Source organism: Sceloporus occidentalis, unplaced genomic scaffold (assembly GCF_023333645.1).
Source record: "Sceloporus occidentalis isolate IW3139 unplaced genomic scaffold, rSceOcc1.0.p SCAF_1, whole genome shotgun sequence".
In the NCBI taxonomy this organism is placed as follows: Eukaryota; Metazoa; Chordata; class Lepidosauria; order Squamata; family Phrynosomatidae; genus Sceloporus; species Sceloporus occidentalis.
Genome location: NW_028316981.1, coordinates 119839594 through 119859411, shown reverse-complemented (window position 1 = coordinate 119859411; position 19818 = coordinate 119839594). Strand labels below are relative to the sequence as shown.

The window sequence follows — 19818 nt, the reverse complement described above, 5'->3', positions numbered from 1 at the left end:
CTCTGGATTCAGCTTGAGTCGGTTTTCCCTCATCCAGCCCATTACTGACTCCAGACAGGCCACGAGAGGAGAGACGCCATCCCCAGTCACTGCATCAGTCGGAGACATAGAGAAAACTATTTGGGTGTCATCAGCGTACTGATAACCCCGCACCCCATGTCTCCAGATGATCTCTCCCAGCGGTTTCATGTAAATGTTAAATAGCATGGGAAACAGAATGGCTCCTTGAGGGACCCCAGTTTTAAGGGCCCTCTCATCGGAGCACACGTCTCCCAGCTGCACCATCTGGAACCTCCCAGAGAGGTAGGACCGGAACCACTGGAGCGCAGTGCCCCCGATTCCCACCTCAGCCAGGCGTTCCAGAAGGATACCATGGTCTATGGTATCGAAAGCCGCTGAGATGTCCAAGAGCACCAACAGGGACACGCTTCCCCTGTCGATGCCCAGACGGAGATCATCGACCAAGGCGACCATGGCCGTCTCAACCCCGTAACCCGCCCGAAAGCCAGTTTGAAATGGGTCCAGATAATCCGTATCATCCAAGACCGCCTGAAGCTGGAGTGCAACCGCCCTCTCGATCACCTTCCCCAAAAATGGCAGCAGTGAAACTGGCCGATAATTATTATGTACCAGGGGGTCGAGGGAGGGCTTTTTTAATAAAGGTTTTACAATGGCCAATTTAAGATCTGATGGAAATTGCCCATCCCTCAAAGATGTATTAATAATCCGGCGTAACAGAGAAGTCACAGCCGGTCCCCCCTGGGCTGCTAGCCACGAGGGACAGGGATCGAGAGAACAGGTTGTCTTCCGAACACTTCCGAGGATCTTGTCCACATCATCGGTACTTACCAACTCAAACCGATCCAGTTTAACAAAGTCCACGGAGGCTCTGGATGCCTCTACCCTAGGTTCTGCTTGAATGTCGGCATTAAGACCTTCGCTTATCCGAGAAGTTTTATCCACGAAGAAGTTATTAAATTGATCACAGCAGGCCTTAGAAGGTTCAAGGATCTGGTTCAGGGCAGGAGGGAGCTGAGTTAGCTCCCTGACTACCCTGAACAACTCTGCTGGACGCGACTCCGCGGACGCGATACGAGCACCATAGAACAAGTTCTTTGCTGCTCGTATCGCCTCTCCGTAGTCCTCTAACAGTTGGGCTAGGAGAGTCTTGTCGTCTAAGCGAAGGTGTTTCCGCCAACGGTACTCTAGCCGTCGCAGCTCCCGCTTCCTTGCCCGGAGATCTTCCGTATACCAGGGCTTACGTTTGGAAGCGGGTCTGAGAGGGCGCTTGGGAGCGATACTGTGTATAGCCCTCGAGAGACCGGTATTCCAGATACCAGTCAGGGCATCAACAGAGTCGCCGTCACTTCCAACCATGTATCCCTCTAGGGCTTCCTGGAACCGTTCAGGTTCCATTAGCCTTCGAGGGTGGACCATCCTAATAGGTCCACCACCCCCGGGAGGGATCTGGGTAGAGACCTTGATGTTCGCCTCAACCAGGAAATGATCCGTCCATGGCAGGGGGGAAATATTAGTTATTTCCGCCCACGGATTTTCCGCATCCGAACAAAAGACCAAATCGAGAGTATTACCCGCACAATGCGTAGGACCCACAATCAGCTGGGACAGGCCCATGGCCGCCATGGTATCCATGAATTCGCGAGCTGCACCGGGTGGAACATAGCTGGCCGTGAGGGAGATGTTGAAGTCGCCCAGGACAAGTAGCCTGGGCGTCTCCAGCATCAGTTCAGCGACCAGCTGTGTCAGCTCGTTAAGGGAGTCCGTTAGCGCACGGGGTGGCCGATACACCAACAGAATCCCAAGACTGTCCCTCGCTTTTAGGGTCAGGTAAATACACTCGATATAGGACGTCTGTCGGATGTGGTTCCTAGTGAGGGACACGGTGTTCCTATGTATCAAGGCCACACACCCCCCCCGCCCACCTAACCTGGGCTGGTCCTTCACCGAGAACCCGGCAGGCATGGCCTGAGCCCACACAGCATCCCCTTCAGGCCCAAGCCAGGTCTCGGTAATGCAAGCCAGATCGCAACTTTGGTCCTCCAACAGATCGTGGAGGATGTGGGACTTGTTGTTGATCGATCTGGCGTTGCACAGGAGCAGCAACAGGGTTTGTGGCACGGTTGGAGTGACCCTCAGGTCCCTTAGGTTGGGAGGGGGACAGGAAGGAGAGATAGATATAACGCATCGATCTCGCCTTCCCCTGGAACGCAAGTCCCTCCTCCCACCGCCATACCTCCCCCTGCCCCACACTACCTCAATGGGAGCTCCGCTCAAAGTGATGTTATCCCCTTCCTCCCCAGCCCATGCATCCCCCGCATCCATGACCTCCCCCCACCCTTCTCCAGCAACTTAAAGAGCAGAGGTTAGCCACGTCAGGCATCCTCTGCTCTAGGCTAACCCATAACCTCCCTAGCCCAGTAAAAACTGCGCAGCTGCGCGGTGGTAGCGCTGCGGAGTCCCGCAACGGTGCCCTTCCAGTCCGTGGGCGCACCTCCGACACCCCGGGAGGAGGCCGCCCGGCAGAAGCGCGGCTCTGGCTGCGGAGTCCGGCGAGGAGGCGGAGGGGGCGTGGCAGGAAGGTCCAGAACGCCGGCTTTTAAGCTCGCCGCTCTCACCTGGCGAGCACTCTCCCTGTCTTCCCCCCAGAAGTCTTTAAAGGGCCCACTCCCGGCTGCCGCAAAGCGCCAAAGCAGCCTAAAAAAAGAGTCCCGCAACGGTGCCCTTCCAGTCCGTGGGCGGCACTCCCGGGGCGGTGCGCACCTCCGACACCCTGGGAGGAAGCCGCCCGGCAGAAGCGCGGCTCTGGCTGCGGAGTCCGGCGAGGAGGCGGAGGGGGCGTGGCAGGAAGGTCCTGAACGCCGGCTTTTAAGCTCGCCGCTCTCACCTGGCGAGCACTCTCCCTGTCTTCCCCCCAGAAGTCTTTAAAGGGCCCACTCCCGGCTGCCGCAAAGCGCCAAAGCAGCCTAAAAAAAGAGTCCCGCAACGCTGCCCTTCCAGTCCGTGGGCGGCACTCCCGGGGCGGTGCGCACCTCCGACACCCCGGGAGGAGGCCGCCCGGCAGAAGCGCGGCTCTGGCTGCGGAGTCCGGCGAGGAGGTGGAGGGGACACAGGCACAAACACAGGAGCCTCAGCTTGGCTTGGAGCTGGCTGGTGGTAATGCAGCAGGGCAGAAGAAGCTAATGGTTACTCCAGCTCTGATATTAGAAGGGCTGCCAGACCTAGAAAAGCCCAGAGGGAAGACAATCACCCAAAGGGAAGGTATTTTTTACCATACATCAAAGGAGACACAGAATAGGGAAACTAGTGAGAAACACAACCTCCAAATGGTGTACAAACCAACCAAGAAAATCCAGCAAATGCACTCAGCAAAGGACAGGAGAGACCGTCTCACGGTCACAGGAGTTTACTGCACACCATGCAGCTGCAGACAAGTCTACATAGGGACCACCAAACGCAGTGTGCAAACACAAATCAAGGAACACGAGAGACACTGCAGCCTGAGTCAGCCAGAAAAATCAGCAGGAGCAGAACATGTTATAAACCATCCTGGGCATAAAATGCTGTTTGAAAGCACTGAAAATCTGGACCATGGCAACAACTATCAGTTTAGAATGCACAGGGAAGCCATTGAAATCCATAAACACCTGGACAACCTCAACAGGAAAGAAAAAACCTTTAAAGTAAACAAAGATTGGCTACCAGTCCAGAAAAACACTAAAATCAAGACCCAGCAAATGCAAATGAAAACCAGCCAGGGTGAGGGGGATTCCCAGCAGACAATGGAACATTAAGTAAACGGACACTCTAAGGCCTTGCCATTCAAGAAGAGAACGATTAACATGCAAATCACTTCCTCTCAACCAACAGTACATATACCCCACTCTCTTCCATGCCGGCATTCTCTGAAGATGCCAGCCACAGCTGCTGCAAAACGTCAGGAATAAACTCTTCCCAAAATAAAAATAAAAATACAAGATATGGAAGCAAACAAATATTCAGAAGAATGGGAAATGGTAATAAGTTATCTCAAAAACTGGGAGAAACAGCGACTTTAAGATTTAGCAGAAATTAAATGAAGCAAAGCACAAATTAAATTTAGGATTAATAGAGTTGTAATAAAGGTAGAAAACCATATGAGATGTGTGATTTAAATTTAATTATGCTAATTATGTTATCTTAGAAATGCAAGACAAGACATTTAAGTAATATATATATCAAACAGACACAGGTAAAGAAGGAAGACACGTACGTACATACATATTTATTTTTATGCATATACTGTATACATGCCTATGTTTGGCATATATTCCTTCCTCTCTTCCTTCTAAAGTAATCAGTGTAACACCAGTTATAAGACGAAAAGGAAGTCTTATCGGAAAATAAAAGATTAAGAAACTGAAGATGGTCAATCAGAATACAGTTTTGCAATGAAATTTTGTTTTCTATATGTAACTGCTGTAAATGGTTGGCTGTTTTTGTTTGTGATACAATTTATGTTATATGTTTGTATATACTCAATAAAACAATTTAAAAAGGTATAAACTCTTCTAGAGCATGGCCTCATCGCCCACAAAAAACTGTGGACGCCAGCCCTGAAGGCCTTTGACTTCACATGATTAATGACATAGTTCCTTGCCCTCAAGCCTTACAATCTGAACAAGACATGGCAGTGGGGAAAGGGATGCCCTACACTTCTCTTGATTGCCCTACTACATTTTGTGGTGCCTTGTTTTCCTTGGCATTGGGACTTTTGGTCACCCTGGCTGTATCCACACTGCTGAGATAATCCAGGCTGGCATCGCTTTTAACTGCCATGGCTCCATGCTGTGGAATCCTGGGAACTGTAATTTATTGAGGCACCAGAGCTCCCTGTCAAGAGTAATAATAAAAACGTTATTTTTACCCCGCCTGTCCATCAGGATCAAGGCGTCTTACAATAAACATCCATCCAATAGAACAATAATCCCAATTATTCCCTCCCTCCCTCCCTCCCCTAAAACATCAATTAAACACATTTAACATTAAAACCATCCACTTAAATACGTGCCTCACAGGACTACAATTCCCAGAATCCCCTAGTTTTGAGCCGTGGCTGTTTAAAGCGGAGTCATATCACATTATTTCTGCGGCGTAGATGGCAGCCTAGGTTAATTAAAGCGCCTTGCTAGCTTGAGGCGGGATCATGTGTGGAGACGTAGAGGGGTGGGACTTTGGCGCGACGGCCAATAGAAGCTCAGGGGCTGTCTCCGCATGAGCCAATCAGCGCCGGCCTGAGACGCTGGCGCCGTCAGGGTCTCGGTCGAGGCGACGCGGGGAAGCTATGGATCAGGGCTACGGTGAGCGTCCGTTAAGGAGGGAGCGGGGAGGCGAGGGACGGGGCCCCTGAGCAGAAAGAACGGCGCTGGGCCCGACTGTATTTTGCTGGCTGGCCGTGAGGCATCGAGGACGCTGATTGGACAGTGCGGTTGTCCGTCAGCGAGTTCCGCTTTGTGATTGGAGGGCTGGTTGCCGCGCGAGACCGAGTCCTCCACCACCATCTCTGTGTGAGGCGAGGAGGGCGGGATTTGCGGGGAGGGCCTATCTCCTCCTACGACACAAAATGGCGCCCAGGGGGACCCTCAGGCGGGTCGAGCAGGGGCCTTTCTTGCCCAGGACGATCCCCGCCGCTTCCAAGCTCCGCTCCAGGAGGAGTCTCAAAATGCTTTTCATTTGGGGCATGATTAACCACGTTCCCGCACTCCTACACTCTTAGAGTGCGGCTATTCCCCTTCTCCAGCTCCGGCTGCCTCCTGATGCATTCTGGGTCTTGGAGTTCATTGAGGCCTAGGAGCTCTCTGGCTGAGAATTTTAAAGGCCCCCTCCTTAAACTGCATGTCCCACAATGCAACTTAGGCCTCATTGAACTACAAACCCCAGAATGCCCCAGGAGGCAGCCGGAGCAGGAAAAGGGGAATAGCAGCATTCTAAGAGTGTAGTGTGGCAATCGTCTAAGAAGGGTTGCCTTTTACTTGGTGACGCCCTCCGTTTTGTGGGGGAGACCCCTGGTCCCCGTTCCCCAGCCCCAAACCTCCTCTTCGGGGGCCTCGGCCTCTCTGGGCCCTCTTCTGCCTCAGTCCTCCGCCTCCTCCTCGCTTAGCCCCGGGTGAAGAGGGAAGCGGTGTCTTTGCGGCTGCCGACGCCGTTTCTGCCCCTGCTTCTTATCCGGCCCAAATACCCTAAAGCAGCGGGCCTCTAGATTGTTTGGAGACTACAACTCCCAGAATTCCTGAACAATGCGCATACTGGCCGGGGCTTCTGGGAATTGAAGTCCAAAACATCTGGAGGGCCAAAGGTTGTGAGCCACTGCTCTAAAGGCACCAGATCCTGTCTCCTCTTGGAAACTAAGCAGGGTCGGCCCTGGTTAGGACTTCGATGAGAGACCACCAGTGAAATCTGTAGGCTCGTTATTTAAGAGGGAAGAACTGGTAAAACCACCTCTCAGTATTTCTTGCCTAAGGAAATGCAATTCATGGGGTCACCATAAGCTGGCAAGTGACTGAGGTCCAAGACATACTGCAGAAATAATCCAGTTGGAGACCACTTTAACTGTCCTGGCTCAATGCTAAGCAATTCTGGGAACTGTAGTTTTGTGAGACATTTAGCCTTCTCTGGTGCCACAATAAACTACAATTCCCAGGATTCCCTAGGACTGAGCCAGGGCGGTTAAAGTGGTCTCAAGATGGGTTATTTCTGCAGTGTGTTTGGGCCTTTAAAAGCACATACACACAACGTGCCCAGAGTCTCAGATAGCAAGAAGATCTCCTCAGACTGTTAACTGCCTTCACTGAAGAGAATTGTGAAGGAGGGTGAGAATATACCCTTAAGGCATCAGATCTCAACTGATGTTGGAAGATAAGCAGGACCAGCCCTGGTTAGTGCTTGGATGGGAGACCGCCAATGTGTCCCAGGTGCTATGGGTTATATTTCATAGGAAAGAACTGGTAAAACCACCTCTGACTATCTCTTGCCTGACGGACAGTAGGTGGGGGCCAAAATTAAAATAGGTTGAACTTCTTTGGGCCACAAATCGGTTTTAATTAAAAATTAATTAATTAATATTAATTCCATCCTCCTCTGCCCGGCCCTCTCCTCATAGAAGCCATGAGGGGTAAGTATTTGCCCCTTCCTCTGCTACCTGGCCTTCTCAGGAGAAAGCTGAGCAGCAGAGGAGCCTTGCAGGGCAAGTGTTTGCCTGTCCTCCTCCACATGGCCTTTTCCTCAGTAGGAGGCCGACCGAGCAGCACACATGCCTTGAAATCATTCCACATCCTTGTGGGCCACCCAAAATCCTTTGGAGGGCCACATGCAGCCCCCAGGCCTGTGCAGGCCTGCCCTATAAAATTCACGAGTTGTCATAAGTTGACAGCCAACCTGAAGGCATGCACACACACACATTTGTAGTACAGGAGATGTGTATGATGTGTACAAACACGCATACATATACACATAATTCCACATTTATATACATATGATTAGATCTGGAAATCTTGCAAGGACTTGAGACTCGACTCAGGACTTGAGGTTAGAGACTTGTGCCTATCAGTTTGCCATTATATTTTAAGGACATTTCTATTACAACATATCCTCCCTCCTCCCCACCAGAGCCTACCTGATTGTGGAAGCTACGCAGGGTCATCCCTGGTTAGTATTTGGATGGGAGACCACCAAGGAATACCAGGTGCTGTAGGCTATATTTCAGAGGAAGCAATTGGCAAAAATCCCCTCTGGGTGTTCCTTGCCTAAGAAAATCCTATGAAATCCATGTGGTGGACATTGGATTTGAAGGCTGGTGTGCATAGAATACTAGAAGATTTTTAATGGTTTTGTGTGTGTGTGTGTGTCTCCCAACTGAAAAGGATTTAAATCAGGGGCAAGAGACTGACTATTCACATGTTTATTCAGTCCCATAGTCCCTCATTATTGGCAACGCTGGCACAGACTGTCGGCAAAAACATTTGAATAGCCACAGTTGTCTAGCCCAGATTTGTGTTTTAAAAAGTTGCTAGTTGGACACATGCTCTTTCTGTTCTGATACCTTTGTGACATAATAGCCCTGTATGAGATAAAAGTAACTGTTTTTCTCCATAGGATATAATGCAGGGATACATAAAAGGTAGTTTGGGAGTTACTAGTAAATCTGGGTTGATTTACAGTGGATTCTATTTCACTATTTAGCTAAAGCTATTTAGACTCTCCTGATGGAGAAAGCTTTGGGGGAATCTGTGTATGAATCCTTGTGAGCTCAAATCTGTTTTTTGTTATGTGCCTCCAAGTCATTTCTGACCTAGGGCTGGCCTAAGGCAATCCTGTCACAGAGTTATCAATGCTGAGAGTGTGTGACTCACCCAAGGTCACCCAGCAGATTTCCATGACTGAGCAAGGAGCGAAACCCAGTCCAAAACATCAGAAATAATCCACTTGGAAGCCACTTTAACTGCCCTGGCTCAGTGCTAGGGAATCCTGGGAATTGTAGTTTATTTTTGGCCGCAAAGCTCTGACAGAAGGCTAAATGTCTCACAAAACTACAGTTCCTAGAATTCTCTGGCATTGAGCCAGGCAGTTAAAGTGGCTTCAAACTGGTTTATTTGTGCAGTGTGTTTTGGACCCCTGATCTCCAGAGTCAAAATCCAATACTCAAACCACTACATCATGCTAGCTTTCAAATCTGGTACTGAACATTAATTCCTAGACCATGCTCCTGTTCTTTAATTGTAATTCTATTGAAACCCTTCAGAGTTGCCATTTTGAATCTTACTCTAATAAGTGAAACTTAAGTTTCAATTTAAAAAAAACAGTCTATGTACTCTGATAATAATACTATCTGGGGCAGCTAAATGAGAGTGCTGTATGGTGCCTATGATGTTTATGATATCAAGTGCCATTTCCGATAATCGGATTTCACATCACATTTTATATTTATTGCATATAAATACAAAGCATGAATAACAATAATTGCAAGTACCTGAGTGATACATTTTCATTTGGTAGAAGAATAAGGGCCCAAGAGGAAATCTTGATTTATATTGTTTTCTGAAAACTTACCAGTGCTCCAGCGTTACTGGGATTTCTTTTTGTCATATTTATTTGACCTGTGTTAGTAAACAAAGCCAAAAGTTCCAGTCTGTTAACTTATATGTTGGGATATAGAGTCACAAGGAAAATGTACAATGTGGGTTTTAATAGTAACCAGGCATAAAAGAGTTACTGTGAGCCATAATGATTAGGCATTTAAACAGAAAATGACATCAAAAAGATAGTCAACAAGTGCTGTAAAGGACTGTAGGATGCTGCCAGTCTGAGAAGTCCCTCAGGAGGGAGGCTGGATCCTTTGTGAGACCAGAGGGAGAGGCAAGGCCTAGTGGGCCTCACGGAGTAGTGTAGAGTAGTGGAGCATTGTGCCCCAGAGTAGGTTGTTAACTACTGTGGATGGTGTCGATGTATATATTGTTGTACACAGTGGAACGTCTTCTAAGAATAAAAGCCTCCTCTGAGAGACATTTACAGTGTCTCTTTGCTCACTGAGAAAGGGAGATGTGTTTCTCCAGCTCACAAGCTGAATGACTACAGTCACAAAGATGGAAAATCTGGTGCCAAACGTTGACGTGTTGCCTCACACACTGTGCAACATCAAAAGTGTTTTAACATTACATACTATATAAAATCTCAAAGACAGCAAATTCACAGTTGAAATGGAAGCAAGAGTTGCAATTTGCCTTGATAGAACATGGGAAAGCTAGTGTAATAGTATTTTAAAAGTATGCAAAAGAATCTTTCAACACCTTTGAGACTAACTGCAAAAGACGTTGTAGCATGCGCTTTCGTAGATTTGCATGCATTTGAGAAAGAAGACCAAATCTATGGGAGCTCATGCTACAACTTCTTTCACACAGTTTGTCTCAAAGGTACTGCAAGATTCCTTTTCACATTGATATTCCAGACTAACATGGCTATGTTTCTGTAAAAAGTTAATTACATCTTCGAAACAGCACAGTTTATTGATATTGTGTATATCTGTTGTGTTGCTTAGTAATTATGTTTAGAAATGGAGTATGTTTTTGTGAGAAATATAGCAGCTAAAATTATTGCTTCTGTGTCATGCTGGGAATTCATAATCTCTGTTGTTGTTGTTGTTGGTGGTGGTGGTATTATTGTTAAAATACTTGTATCCCTGTCTTTATTGTGAGATCCTGGGTTTGATTCCCAGCTCAGCCATGAAACCCACTGGGTGACCTTGTGCAAGTCACACTCTCTCAGCCTCATGGGAAGGCAAATGGTAAACCTCCTCAGAACAAATTTCCTGCATGGCAGGGGGGTTGGACTGACTGGCCCTTGTGGTCTCTTCCAGCTCTATGATTCTGTGAAATCTTGCCAAGAAAATCCCATCATAGATTTGCCTTAGAGATGCCAAAAGTTGGAAATGACTTGAAGGCACACAGCAGCAATAACAACAAGGGAGACTAGGTTCTTCAAGCTATGCCATTTCATCATGTGTGATGTGGCCTCTGAACCTGGAGGAATCTAGCCCATGTTTCCATACATCTCAGCTGATGTGTTTTTGTGTAGCATTAGAAATATATGGTTACTGAACATGTTAATGTTCACTATTGACAAGAGACATTATTATTTTCGGTAATTAAAATGAATGAAGAGACTTTTCTTGGAAGGAACACAGATGCCCAGTAGTTTTATAGACTGATATAGACTGGAGTTAATTGAGGGTGAATAATTTGCTTTTCATTCATTAGAATTCAGTTTGTAATTCTACATCTCTTGATACAATTTTTTTTAAATTTTAAAAATTGCTTTCCCTTAAAATGTTTTCTTTTAAATGGCCCTAAATTACTTTGCGAGCCACTACGCACCAACTGACTGACTGACTGCTTACTTGCTTACTTACATTGGCCTCAGTTACTGCTTTTTGATCTATCACTGTACATACATATATACGTAGTAACATCTCATTACAGTCATCTTTCCTCTGACAAAAATTGATGCCCCACACTGGAGGTTGTAATATTGCAACCCTACAGATGCTGGACAGTCTAGCATTCATCCCCATTGGCTATGCTGGCTAGAACAGCTGAGAACTGAAGTCCAACATCATCTGTAGGGCCACATATTCCCTGCCTGTGCCCTAGAGAAGCTGCAAAGAAAAATTCAAAAGGCACTGGTGACTGGAGAATTCAGTTGTAAAATTAATATTGGAAATGTTTACCCTTACATAAAAGTAAAGCCCACCAAATAGAGTGGGCTTGCCTGGTACAGACTGGTGCGCCCAGCCCTACTGTCGGCGCATGGGCACTATCTTGCCACATTGGGGTGCGTAATGATGACGTGCGTGCTGCGCAGCACCCAAACAGCATCACACCATGCAAACATCATGATCATGCACAAGTGCACCAATGGCACCCTGCACAGAGTGTAAAAAGAACCTGCCAGAAGCAGGTTCTTTTTAGGCCTCCTGGAGGCCATGCCATTCAGACTAAGCCTGAAGGAAGGAGACTCCGCCCTCCACAACTGCCATCTGCCGGCCTGAGAGGGAGTTCGCCAGGCAAGTCCAGCTCCATCACGACTAAGCCTGAAGGAAGGAGACTCCGCCCTCCACAACTGCCATCTGCCGGCCCGAGAGGGAGTTGGCCAGGCAAGTCCAGTTCCATCAGGACTAAGCCTGAAGGAAGGAGACTCCGCCCTCCACAACTGCCATCTGCCGGCCTGAGAGGGAGTTCGCCAGGCAAGTCCAGCTCCATCAGGACTAAGCCTGAAGGAAGGAGACTCCGCCCTCCACAACTGCCATCTGCCGGCCTGAAGGGAGTTGGCCAGGCAAGTCCAGCTCCATCAGGACTAAGCCTGAAGGTAGGAGACTCCGCCCTCCACAACTGCCATCTGCCGGCCTGAAGGGAGTTGGCCAGGCAAGTCCAGCGACATCAGGACTAAGCCTGAAGGAAGGAGACTCCACTCTACACAACTGCCATCTGCCGGCCCGAGAGGGAGTTGGCCAGGCAAGTCCAGCTCCATCAGGACTAAGCCTGAGAGGAAGGAGACTCCACCCTCCACAACTGCCATCTGCCGGCCTGAGAGGGAGTTCCCCAGGCAAGTCCAGCTCCATCAGGACTAAGCCTGAGAGGAAGGAGACTCCGCCCTCCACAACTGCCATCTGCTGGCCTGAGAGGGAGTTCGCCAGGCAAGTCCAGTTCCATCAGGACTAAGCCTGAGAGGAAGGAGACTCCACTCTCCACAACTGCCATCTGCCGGCCTGAGAGGGAGTTCGCCAGGCAAGTGCAGTTCCATCAGTGCTAGCCTGGAAGAAGGAAGAGCCCTCCCTCCAATCCATCTGCCTTGGTCCAGGCCTCAGAGGGAGAGAAGAACCACTGGACCTCATCCCCTTTCCCTCCATCATTCCCTTCTCCTTTTGTTTCGTGTCTTTTAGATTGTAAGCCTGAGGGCAGGGACTGTCTGATTAAAAATAATATTGTAAGCCGCCCTGAGAGCCATTAGGGCTGAAGGGCGGGATATAAATACCTAAATAAATAAATTTGGTTGGTGTGGTCTCCATCCAGGGCAGAAAGGGGCAGTGTCTCACTGCTTCTTTCTGTCACTCTGTATCCCTCCAATGATACATAGGATTGTGCTGGTCAGTCACTCATGGGATATTTTTTGAAGAGAATTATGTAAAAGAATGTAGTCTTGACATTCAGATATAAGACATGCTTGACTAGATGCCCTTATAAGATTCAATAAATGAGTGAATGCATCTGTAAGAGCTAGCATCTCTGCAGAAGGGACTTCTTCCTCCCAAAAATTACATAGATAACTGGACAACTAGGGTTTTGGGAGAGGGGGTTACAGAGGTTTCTTTGCTGCTGAGATTTGTAAGTCTTATTCTCTGACCCTTCAAAACTTTGACTGGAACTTCACAATGCATTCCTTTTGACCATATTGGGCAGGATTTGTTCCCTACCGTTGTTCTAAGTGGGTTAAGATATTGTATACTTCAGATGTAGTTACAGGAGCTGTAACTTGAGGAAAAAATCCCATCTATTTCGTATTGAGAAAGGGGATAAAAAGGAGATATTGGGGAAAGGGGATATAAAGGTCAAAGCTAAGTGAGCAGTGGAATGTTTACTTGAGCTAATGACCCATTAAATATTTGTCTTACAGGTTATGGTTCTTGGGGTACTGATACCTCCAGTACTCAAGGTATGTCATGATCTCTCTTAAGCAAAAATAAGAAAAATAAACATTTAATAGTTTTAAAAATAAAATGCCAACATTAAGCCTAAATCACAAATAACATTTTGCCCCCAGAATTGTGCTGAACTGCAGTTCAACTTTACTTTTTGAACAATAGTTGAGATCATTTTTTCTTTTTGACTCTTGGCTTAAATGCAGTCACCAGTCCCAGCTAAACCCACAAAAAACAGGACTTTTAAGTGTTGACTTACTTTCGAGTAGTTGATTCAGTGGGCTTACCCAGTAAGGATGAAAGTTGGATTTAGAATTTAGTATTTAATAGTATTTAATATCTGGGCCTAAATACCCCAAAGGCACCAGATTTCATCAGATCTTGGAAGCTAAGCAGAGTTGGCTATGACTATTACTTGGATTGGAGACTTCCAATGTATCCAAGGTGCTATATGTTATATTTCAGAGAAAGGAATTGACAAAACCACCTCTGAGCCTTCATTGCCTAAATAAACCCTGTGAAATTTGTGGAGGTTGCCATAAGTTGACAGGAGGCTTGAAGGCACACACACACACACATATTTAATATCTGCCTATAGCATCTGTAGCTTTTGCCTCTTGTAAGGTTATATATATATTAAATATATTATATATAATTAAAGATAGAAGATAAAAATCTGAAGAAATCATAGTGGTTTTTTAAAAGAAGTTTTAATTATTTCTTGGTAACTGCAGTTCAGTCTTCTTAACATGTTGCCTGTGCTCTGTTGTGTTAACTGTGTATTAATGTGTATGATAATTATATAAACTCTAATTAATTTGGAGACAGTATAATTGGTCTGATACAAATTATATAACATGTATGTGTCTTTCCCTTATGAACATCAAGATGATTAACTTCAGCTTTATATTATATAGTTATATTACCTTGACAGATGTGTGTAATGAAGTGCTAAACATTTATCTCTTTATGTCTTGCTAAGGTGCATATGCTGCAAACCCAACAAGTTGGCAAGGTATGTCTTTTCACTGTGTTTGTTCCTAAAAAGTCTTGCTTTTATTCTGCAATACTCTGTTGAATATTTCCCCAGTATTTTTGTAAATGAAAGATTAATTGACAGAGGCATTGGTCCCTCTGCCATCTTGAACAGAACCAATCGTATCTGAATTCAGAAGCAAAGTACGGTTAGCCAGTTTAATACTTAAGGGGGCAACCGCATGGGAATATCAGGGATGCGATGGATGCAAGGTCTGGCTCAGTATAAGGCAGCTTCATTATTATCCCAGTATGTTTACAGGTCTGTGGACAAGTTAAGTCACTGAGCAATAGAGGAAGTATCAGCTTCATTGGTGGAATTCAGAGGTTGTGGAAACACTTTTTTTAAAATTCAAAGGTAAGGGGAGCACTCCCACCAGAGGCCTAATAAGGACTTTGCATGCTCAGTAGCCACAGAACATAGTCAGTTGAAGAAAACCATAGGAGAGTGAAATTGAAGTAGTTGAGTAAGAGTAGATGTTGTTGTGGAAGCCTGGAATGCTTTGAAGTACTGCTGGTCTGTTGGCAGGTGGGCAGGAGTGGGTAAGCGAAAGAAGGCAAGAAGTTCATAACTGGTAAATGGGAGAGTGGATGGTTTATATGTCTCTTCCTTTGTTCTCTTTTGCTAAATTCCTGCCTTTCTATTTCCTCTTCATCCAGGAGGTAGAGAAAAGAGGAGAGAGAACGCAGTAAAAGAGAGAAAAGCACAGAGATATAAAAATGATAGAGAATGCCACCATGATATGGATAAATAATTTCTTGGGTGAAACTGAACATCTGCTTTTACATGTTCTCAAGAATAGAAGTGAGATGTCTCCATAGAAATCAGTGGAGAAACCCAAGATCTTAATGTAGCCGTAACTCAGCTGGAGAAGGGGACAGATAAAACAACACTTGAACAGTTGGTGGAAAATTACATGGCTGGTGGAGGAAAATATGGTAGCAGGAGCAAAGGTCACAGGGATGAAAAAGGCTGAACTGAGAGGGCAGATGAGATGTAGAGAGACGTAGTTCATCGGGTTCTCCTGCACATACGGTAACACTACCCTGACTGTTGAATAACTTCCCTCACAGAAGGAGAAATGCCTCCACCAATCACAAACAGTGCACTCACCCATAGCCGTGGGTAAGATGTGTTAATCAGAGATAGGTAGAAACATTTTAATAATAATAATAATAATTACTATTTATACCCCACTCTTCAGCCAAAAGGCTATCAGAGCGGCTTACAAATTGTTAATTAGACATTTACCTGCTTTCAGGCTTACAATCTAAAGAGACAAGACACAAAAGGAGAAGGGAATGGCAGTGGGGAAGGGGGAAAGTCCAGCAGATCTTCTCTCCCTTGGACATATGGACAGGAGGGAGGGCCCTTCTTACTCGGATTAGGCCAGATGGAGCTGGCCTGCCCTTCTCTCCCTTTGAATGATGGATGGAATGATGGAGGGAGGGCCTTCTTTTCAGGCAAGGCCTGATGGAGCTGGCCTGCCCTTCTCTTCCTCTGGATAATGGCTTCATTTGTAATATACAGTATAATGTGTGGTGTAGATGTTATTTATAATTTTAGTCTTCCCTCTTTTCAGGGAGCTCAGGATGGGTTAAATGTACTTTTATATAGGAAAACTGAAACAATAATAATGAAACAACTTAAACTCTCCACCACTTGTATTGTTGGGCACATCATTAAAGCAATACCTATTTACTGTGTTATGTCAGTGGATGCTGGTAATCTAATAAATATTTGTGTCTGGCAACTGTTTTTGCATAAATTATGTATAAATTTAATTTGGTTGTAGTTTACATAGAATTAGATGAAGGTTTGAGAAATCCACTTCATCTTTCAGGTTTGTTCACTGTATCCATCTTGCCTTTCCTTTTTTGCCAGGATATGAAGGCTATGATTATTACAGTGCCCAAGCCAACAGTTCTGCTACTGCTGCCACGTACAACTATGATGCTGGTGCTATTGCCACAACTACATGGGATGCTTCTAAAGCTAATAATATGACAATGAGTACCGACATGAGCACTGGTATGCCAGTTGTAAATTACAATACTGGGATAGTGGGCACAGAAAACAATGACTCCATTATAGCAAAAATAAACCAGCGTCTGGATATGCTGTCAAAGGAAGGCAGTGGCAGTGCTGGAGAAGGCTTGGAAGATCAGGGAAGGTAAGTTTTTCTTTATCTCTAAAAAAGAAAATATCCATGTTTGTTTTTCTGATAACTTAAATTCTTAAAGTACAAGAACTTTTAGGATTGTATTAATTCTTTATTTATTTACATACTTTAAGTATGTAGTGGCTCAAAATACAGTCCATATGGTTCACATATCTATATAGTGCATCCGCATTATACACGGGTGTGGCTTACGCAGCTTCCAGCATATGTTGGAAGCCTGCGCCGGAAGAAGCCTTGGTGCTCCAGGAAGAGTAATGGGGTGCGCTGCGGGCACGAACCCCATTACCTCTGATGGGGCTTAACCATACATGTATTTTCCCTTACATTGGCAGGGGGGGGGAGTCCGGAACGAATCCCCGTGTAAGGAAAGGGTGCACTGTATGTTAGTTTCTGATGACATGTTTTTCATGCAAAAGAAGATGAGTTATCATAGGGAGAATCTGTGGTTTAATCTTGTTTGAGACAACAGTTATCAATGAGATTTCAAACAGATTACATATTGCATTTTTCCTTATCTAATGACCAATACAGCCTTTTAGCTGAACCAATCATTTCCTATCTTTGTTTTGCACAGTATGAACCCTCCTAGGAAGACATGTTATATGACTTTCAAATCTTTTAAGAGTACCCTTTTCAACTGACAAGTTAAGAAGGAAGCTTTCCTAACATTTCTAAAAGATTTTCCTTCTAATTTACTAATTTCCAATCTATTAAACATGGAAAGGTGTTTGATACATAGAAATATGTTTGATACAGGGTGTGGCCAATGTTGTCCTTTAAACCAATATTGTCTGTTCTGAATGGCAGTAGCTCTCTAGGCTGACAAGCACAGGTTGTTCCCATCCTTGCTTCCTGAGATCCTGTATTTGAAAATGCCAAAGACTGGGAACTTTTGCATGCAAAACATATGTACTACATCACTAAAATATTTATATATATATATATATATATATATATATATATCCCGCTCTTTTCCCAGGACTGGGACTCAAAGCGGCTTCACAGCTTTAAAAACAGTACAATTAATAACATATTTAAAAAGTACATTAAAATTAAATTATAATGATAAATTATAGCTCTTTTATAGAAAGTAAATAAATAAACTTCAAACATTGGAATTCATAGCTCTGTCAGTTCTACCAACTAAACTGTCTATAATTTCTGACTGGATTTTTCACTTATAATACAGCTCTTTCAGATTTGAGTCTTTTGAGTCCTATGACTCTAGAGCCTCGGTGCCTGACCGTGATTTGTACAGAATCAACTATCACTATAATGAAGTTGGATCAGATCGGAATGATTCTTTTGGATGTCACTACGATGCTGCTGGTAACCCACAAGAACAGGCACAGAATAGAGCAAACAACTATAGCTTTGCTAGAGGCAGGGCACAGAACCGAGGACGTCCCAACACTTTCAGTCATGACCGCTTCATGCCATCAAGTACAGAACAACTCTCTACACGATGGAATGAGATGAATTACATGGGTGGAAGGAATATGGGAGGATCTGGATCTAACAGACCTACATCGCTCTTTTCTCAAGACTTCATTCCTGAGTATAGAGATTATGGCGATTATGGAGACTGTGGTGACTATGGGGAATTTGGCAACTATGGGGATTATGATTATGGCATGATGGGAACACCAGGAATGGGAGTAGGAAGGTTTCCCAGGAACATATCCTATGGCTTCAGCAGATCATATGGCAGAGTAAGTTTAACATGATAACATTAAGATCTGTTACATTTATACCTATTTCGTGTGTGTGTGTGTGTGTGTGTGTGTGTGAAACAGATTGCTTTAGCTGTTAACAGAAAGGTGCTTATATTTATCTTATGATAGGCAGGAAACAATAGGAGAAATTTTTTTCTGTCATTTGGGGTTGAGAATAAATGTGTGAGAAAAGTGCTTACTTGGAAGAGGAGGAAGCATGGATATTGTTTGGTTCATTACCTTCCCCTGAAGAGATGGTGTTACAGGCTTTTGTGGAAGATAACATTATGGTCAGGATCCTTATGACAGTACTTCTCAGGTTCTCTGATGTGTGGGACCAGCAACCCACCCCCCCCCCCCCAAATTTATCAAGGAATAGCACTAAATTTGTGTGCATTGGGTACAATTATTTCTTCTTTTTTCTGGAAATGCCAGATACTAACAGCAAGTGGCTCAGGCAGTGGCACTGGTCCTGGGAACAACACTTTGAGTAGCACTACTTTAGGGCCATTCTTGCCTCCCTGGACAGGGAGTTCCACAGTCCAGGGGCTGCTACTGAGAAGGCCTTCTCTTGTGTCCCCACCAACTGTACTTCTGATGGTGGTAAGACTGAGAAAAGGGCCTCTCCTGAAGATCTCAGAGCCCAGACCAGTTCATACATGGAGATACTGTCTGCCAAATACCGTCAACCTGAGCCATATAGGGCTTTATAGGTCATAACCAGCACTTTGAATTGTGCCGTGAAACATACTTTAAGCCAGTGAAGCTGTTTCAACCAGGGCATTGTGTAGGCTCTGTAACCTGCACCAGTTAACAGCCTGGATGCAGCTCTTTACACCAGATGCAGTTTCTGAACACTCTTCAAAGACAACCCCAAATAGAGCACATTACAGTAATCCAAACAGGATGTAACTAAGACATGGACCACCAAGGCAAGATCCGGCATTTCAAGGAATGGATGCAGTTGGCGCACAAGTTTTAAACATGCAAAAGCACTCCTGGTCACCACTGATACTTGGGCTTCCAGGCTCAGCACTGAATCCAGAAGTACCTCCAAACTGCAAACCTGTGTCTTCAGGAGGCGTGTAACCCCATTTAACACAGGCTGTATCCCTATTCCCTGATCTGCCTTCTGACTGACTGGGAACACCTCTGTCTTCTCTGGATTAAGTTTCAATTTATTTGCCCTCATCCAGTCCATTACTGATGATGAACACCAGTTTAGGACTGGTTTATGTACTTTTTTATTTTTTAATTACATTTTATTAATAGAAATACAGAAGTACAAAATAAGTAGAAAAAAGAAAACAAAAAGAGAAAGGAGGGAAAAAGAGGGAAAGAAAAGAAAAAAAAATTAAAAGGAACTTCCTTTCTCCACCACAATTCTGGTATATCTTCATGCTTCATAAATAACGTCACCGTTAACAGTTAGTTACATAAATTCAAACATCTTCACTTAAGTCTCATAATCCTAACACTTAACTACCTGTACTTATAGTAAAATCTTCTTATAGATTCAGTAACTACTTTAAATTATTTAAAACATATTCAATCTTTAAATCCCCAACACATTTTATCATCTGTTCCCAGCTTTGTACAAAGATATCTTTATTATTCATCCTCATAAGACATGTCAGTTTTT

The 19818-nt window shown here is 45.0% G+C and overlaps 1 protein-coding gene across 10 annotated transcripts in view; it reads left to right on the top strand.

The window, feature by feature from the left end:
- Positions 1-5299: 5299 nt before the first annotated feature.
- Positions 5300-19818, top strand: part of AKAP8 (A-kinase anchoring protein 8) — a 39778-nt gene continuing 25259 nt past the window's right edge. For 9 of the 10 annotated variants that reach the window (XR_016281971.1, XR_016281973.1, XM_089533545.1 and 6 more), the window contains exons 1-5: positions 5300-5357; positions 13219-13257; positions 14226-14258; positions 16164-16452; positions 17651-18173. Coding sequence is in view for 8 of the 10 variants with exons in the window: in XM_089533545.1 (XP_089389671.1) it covers positions 5342-5357; positions 13219-13257; positions 14226-14258; positions 16164-16452; positions 17651-18173 (900 nt within the window). In the remaining 2 variants the exon portion in view is untranslated. The remainder of the gene's footprint in view (positions 5358-13218; positions 13258-14225; positions 14259-16163; positions 16453-17650; positions 18174-19818) is intronic. The other variant, XM_089533525.1, reaches the window with a different exon arrangement.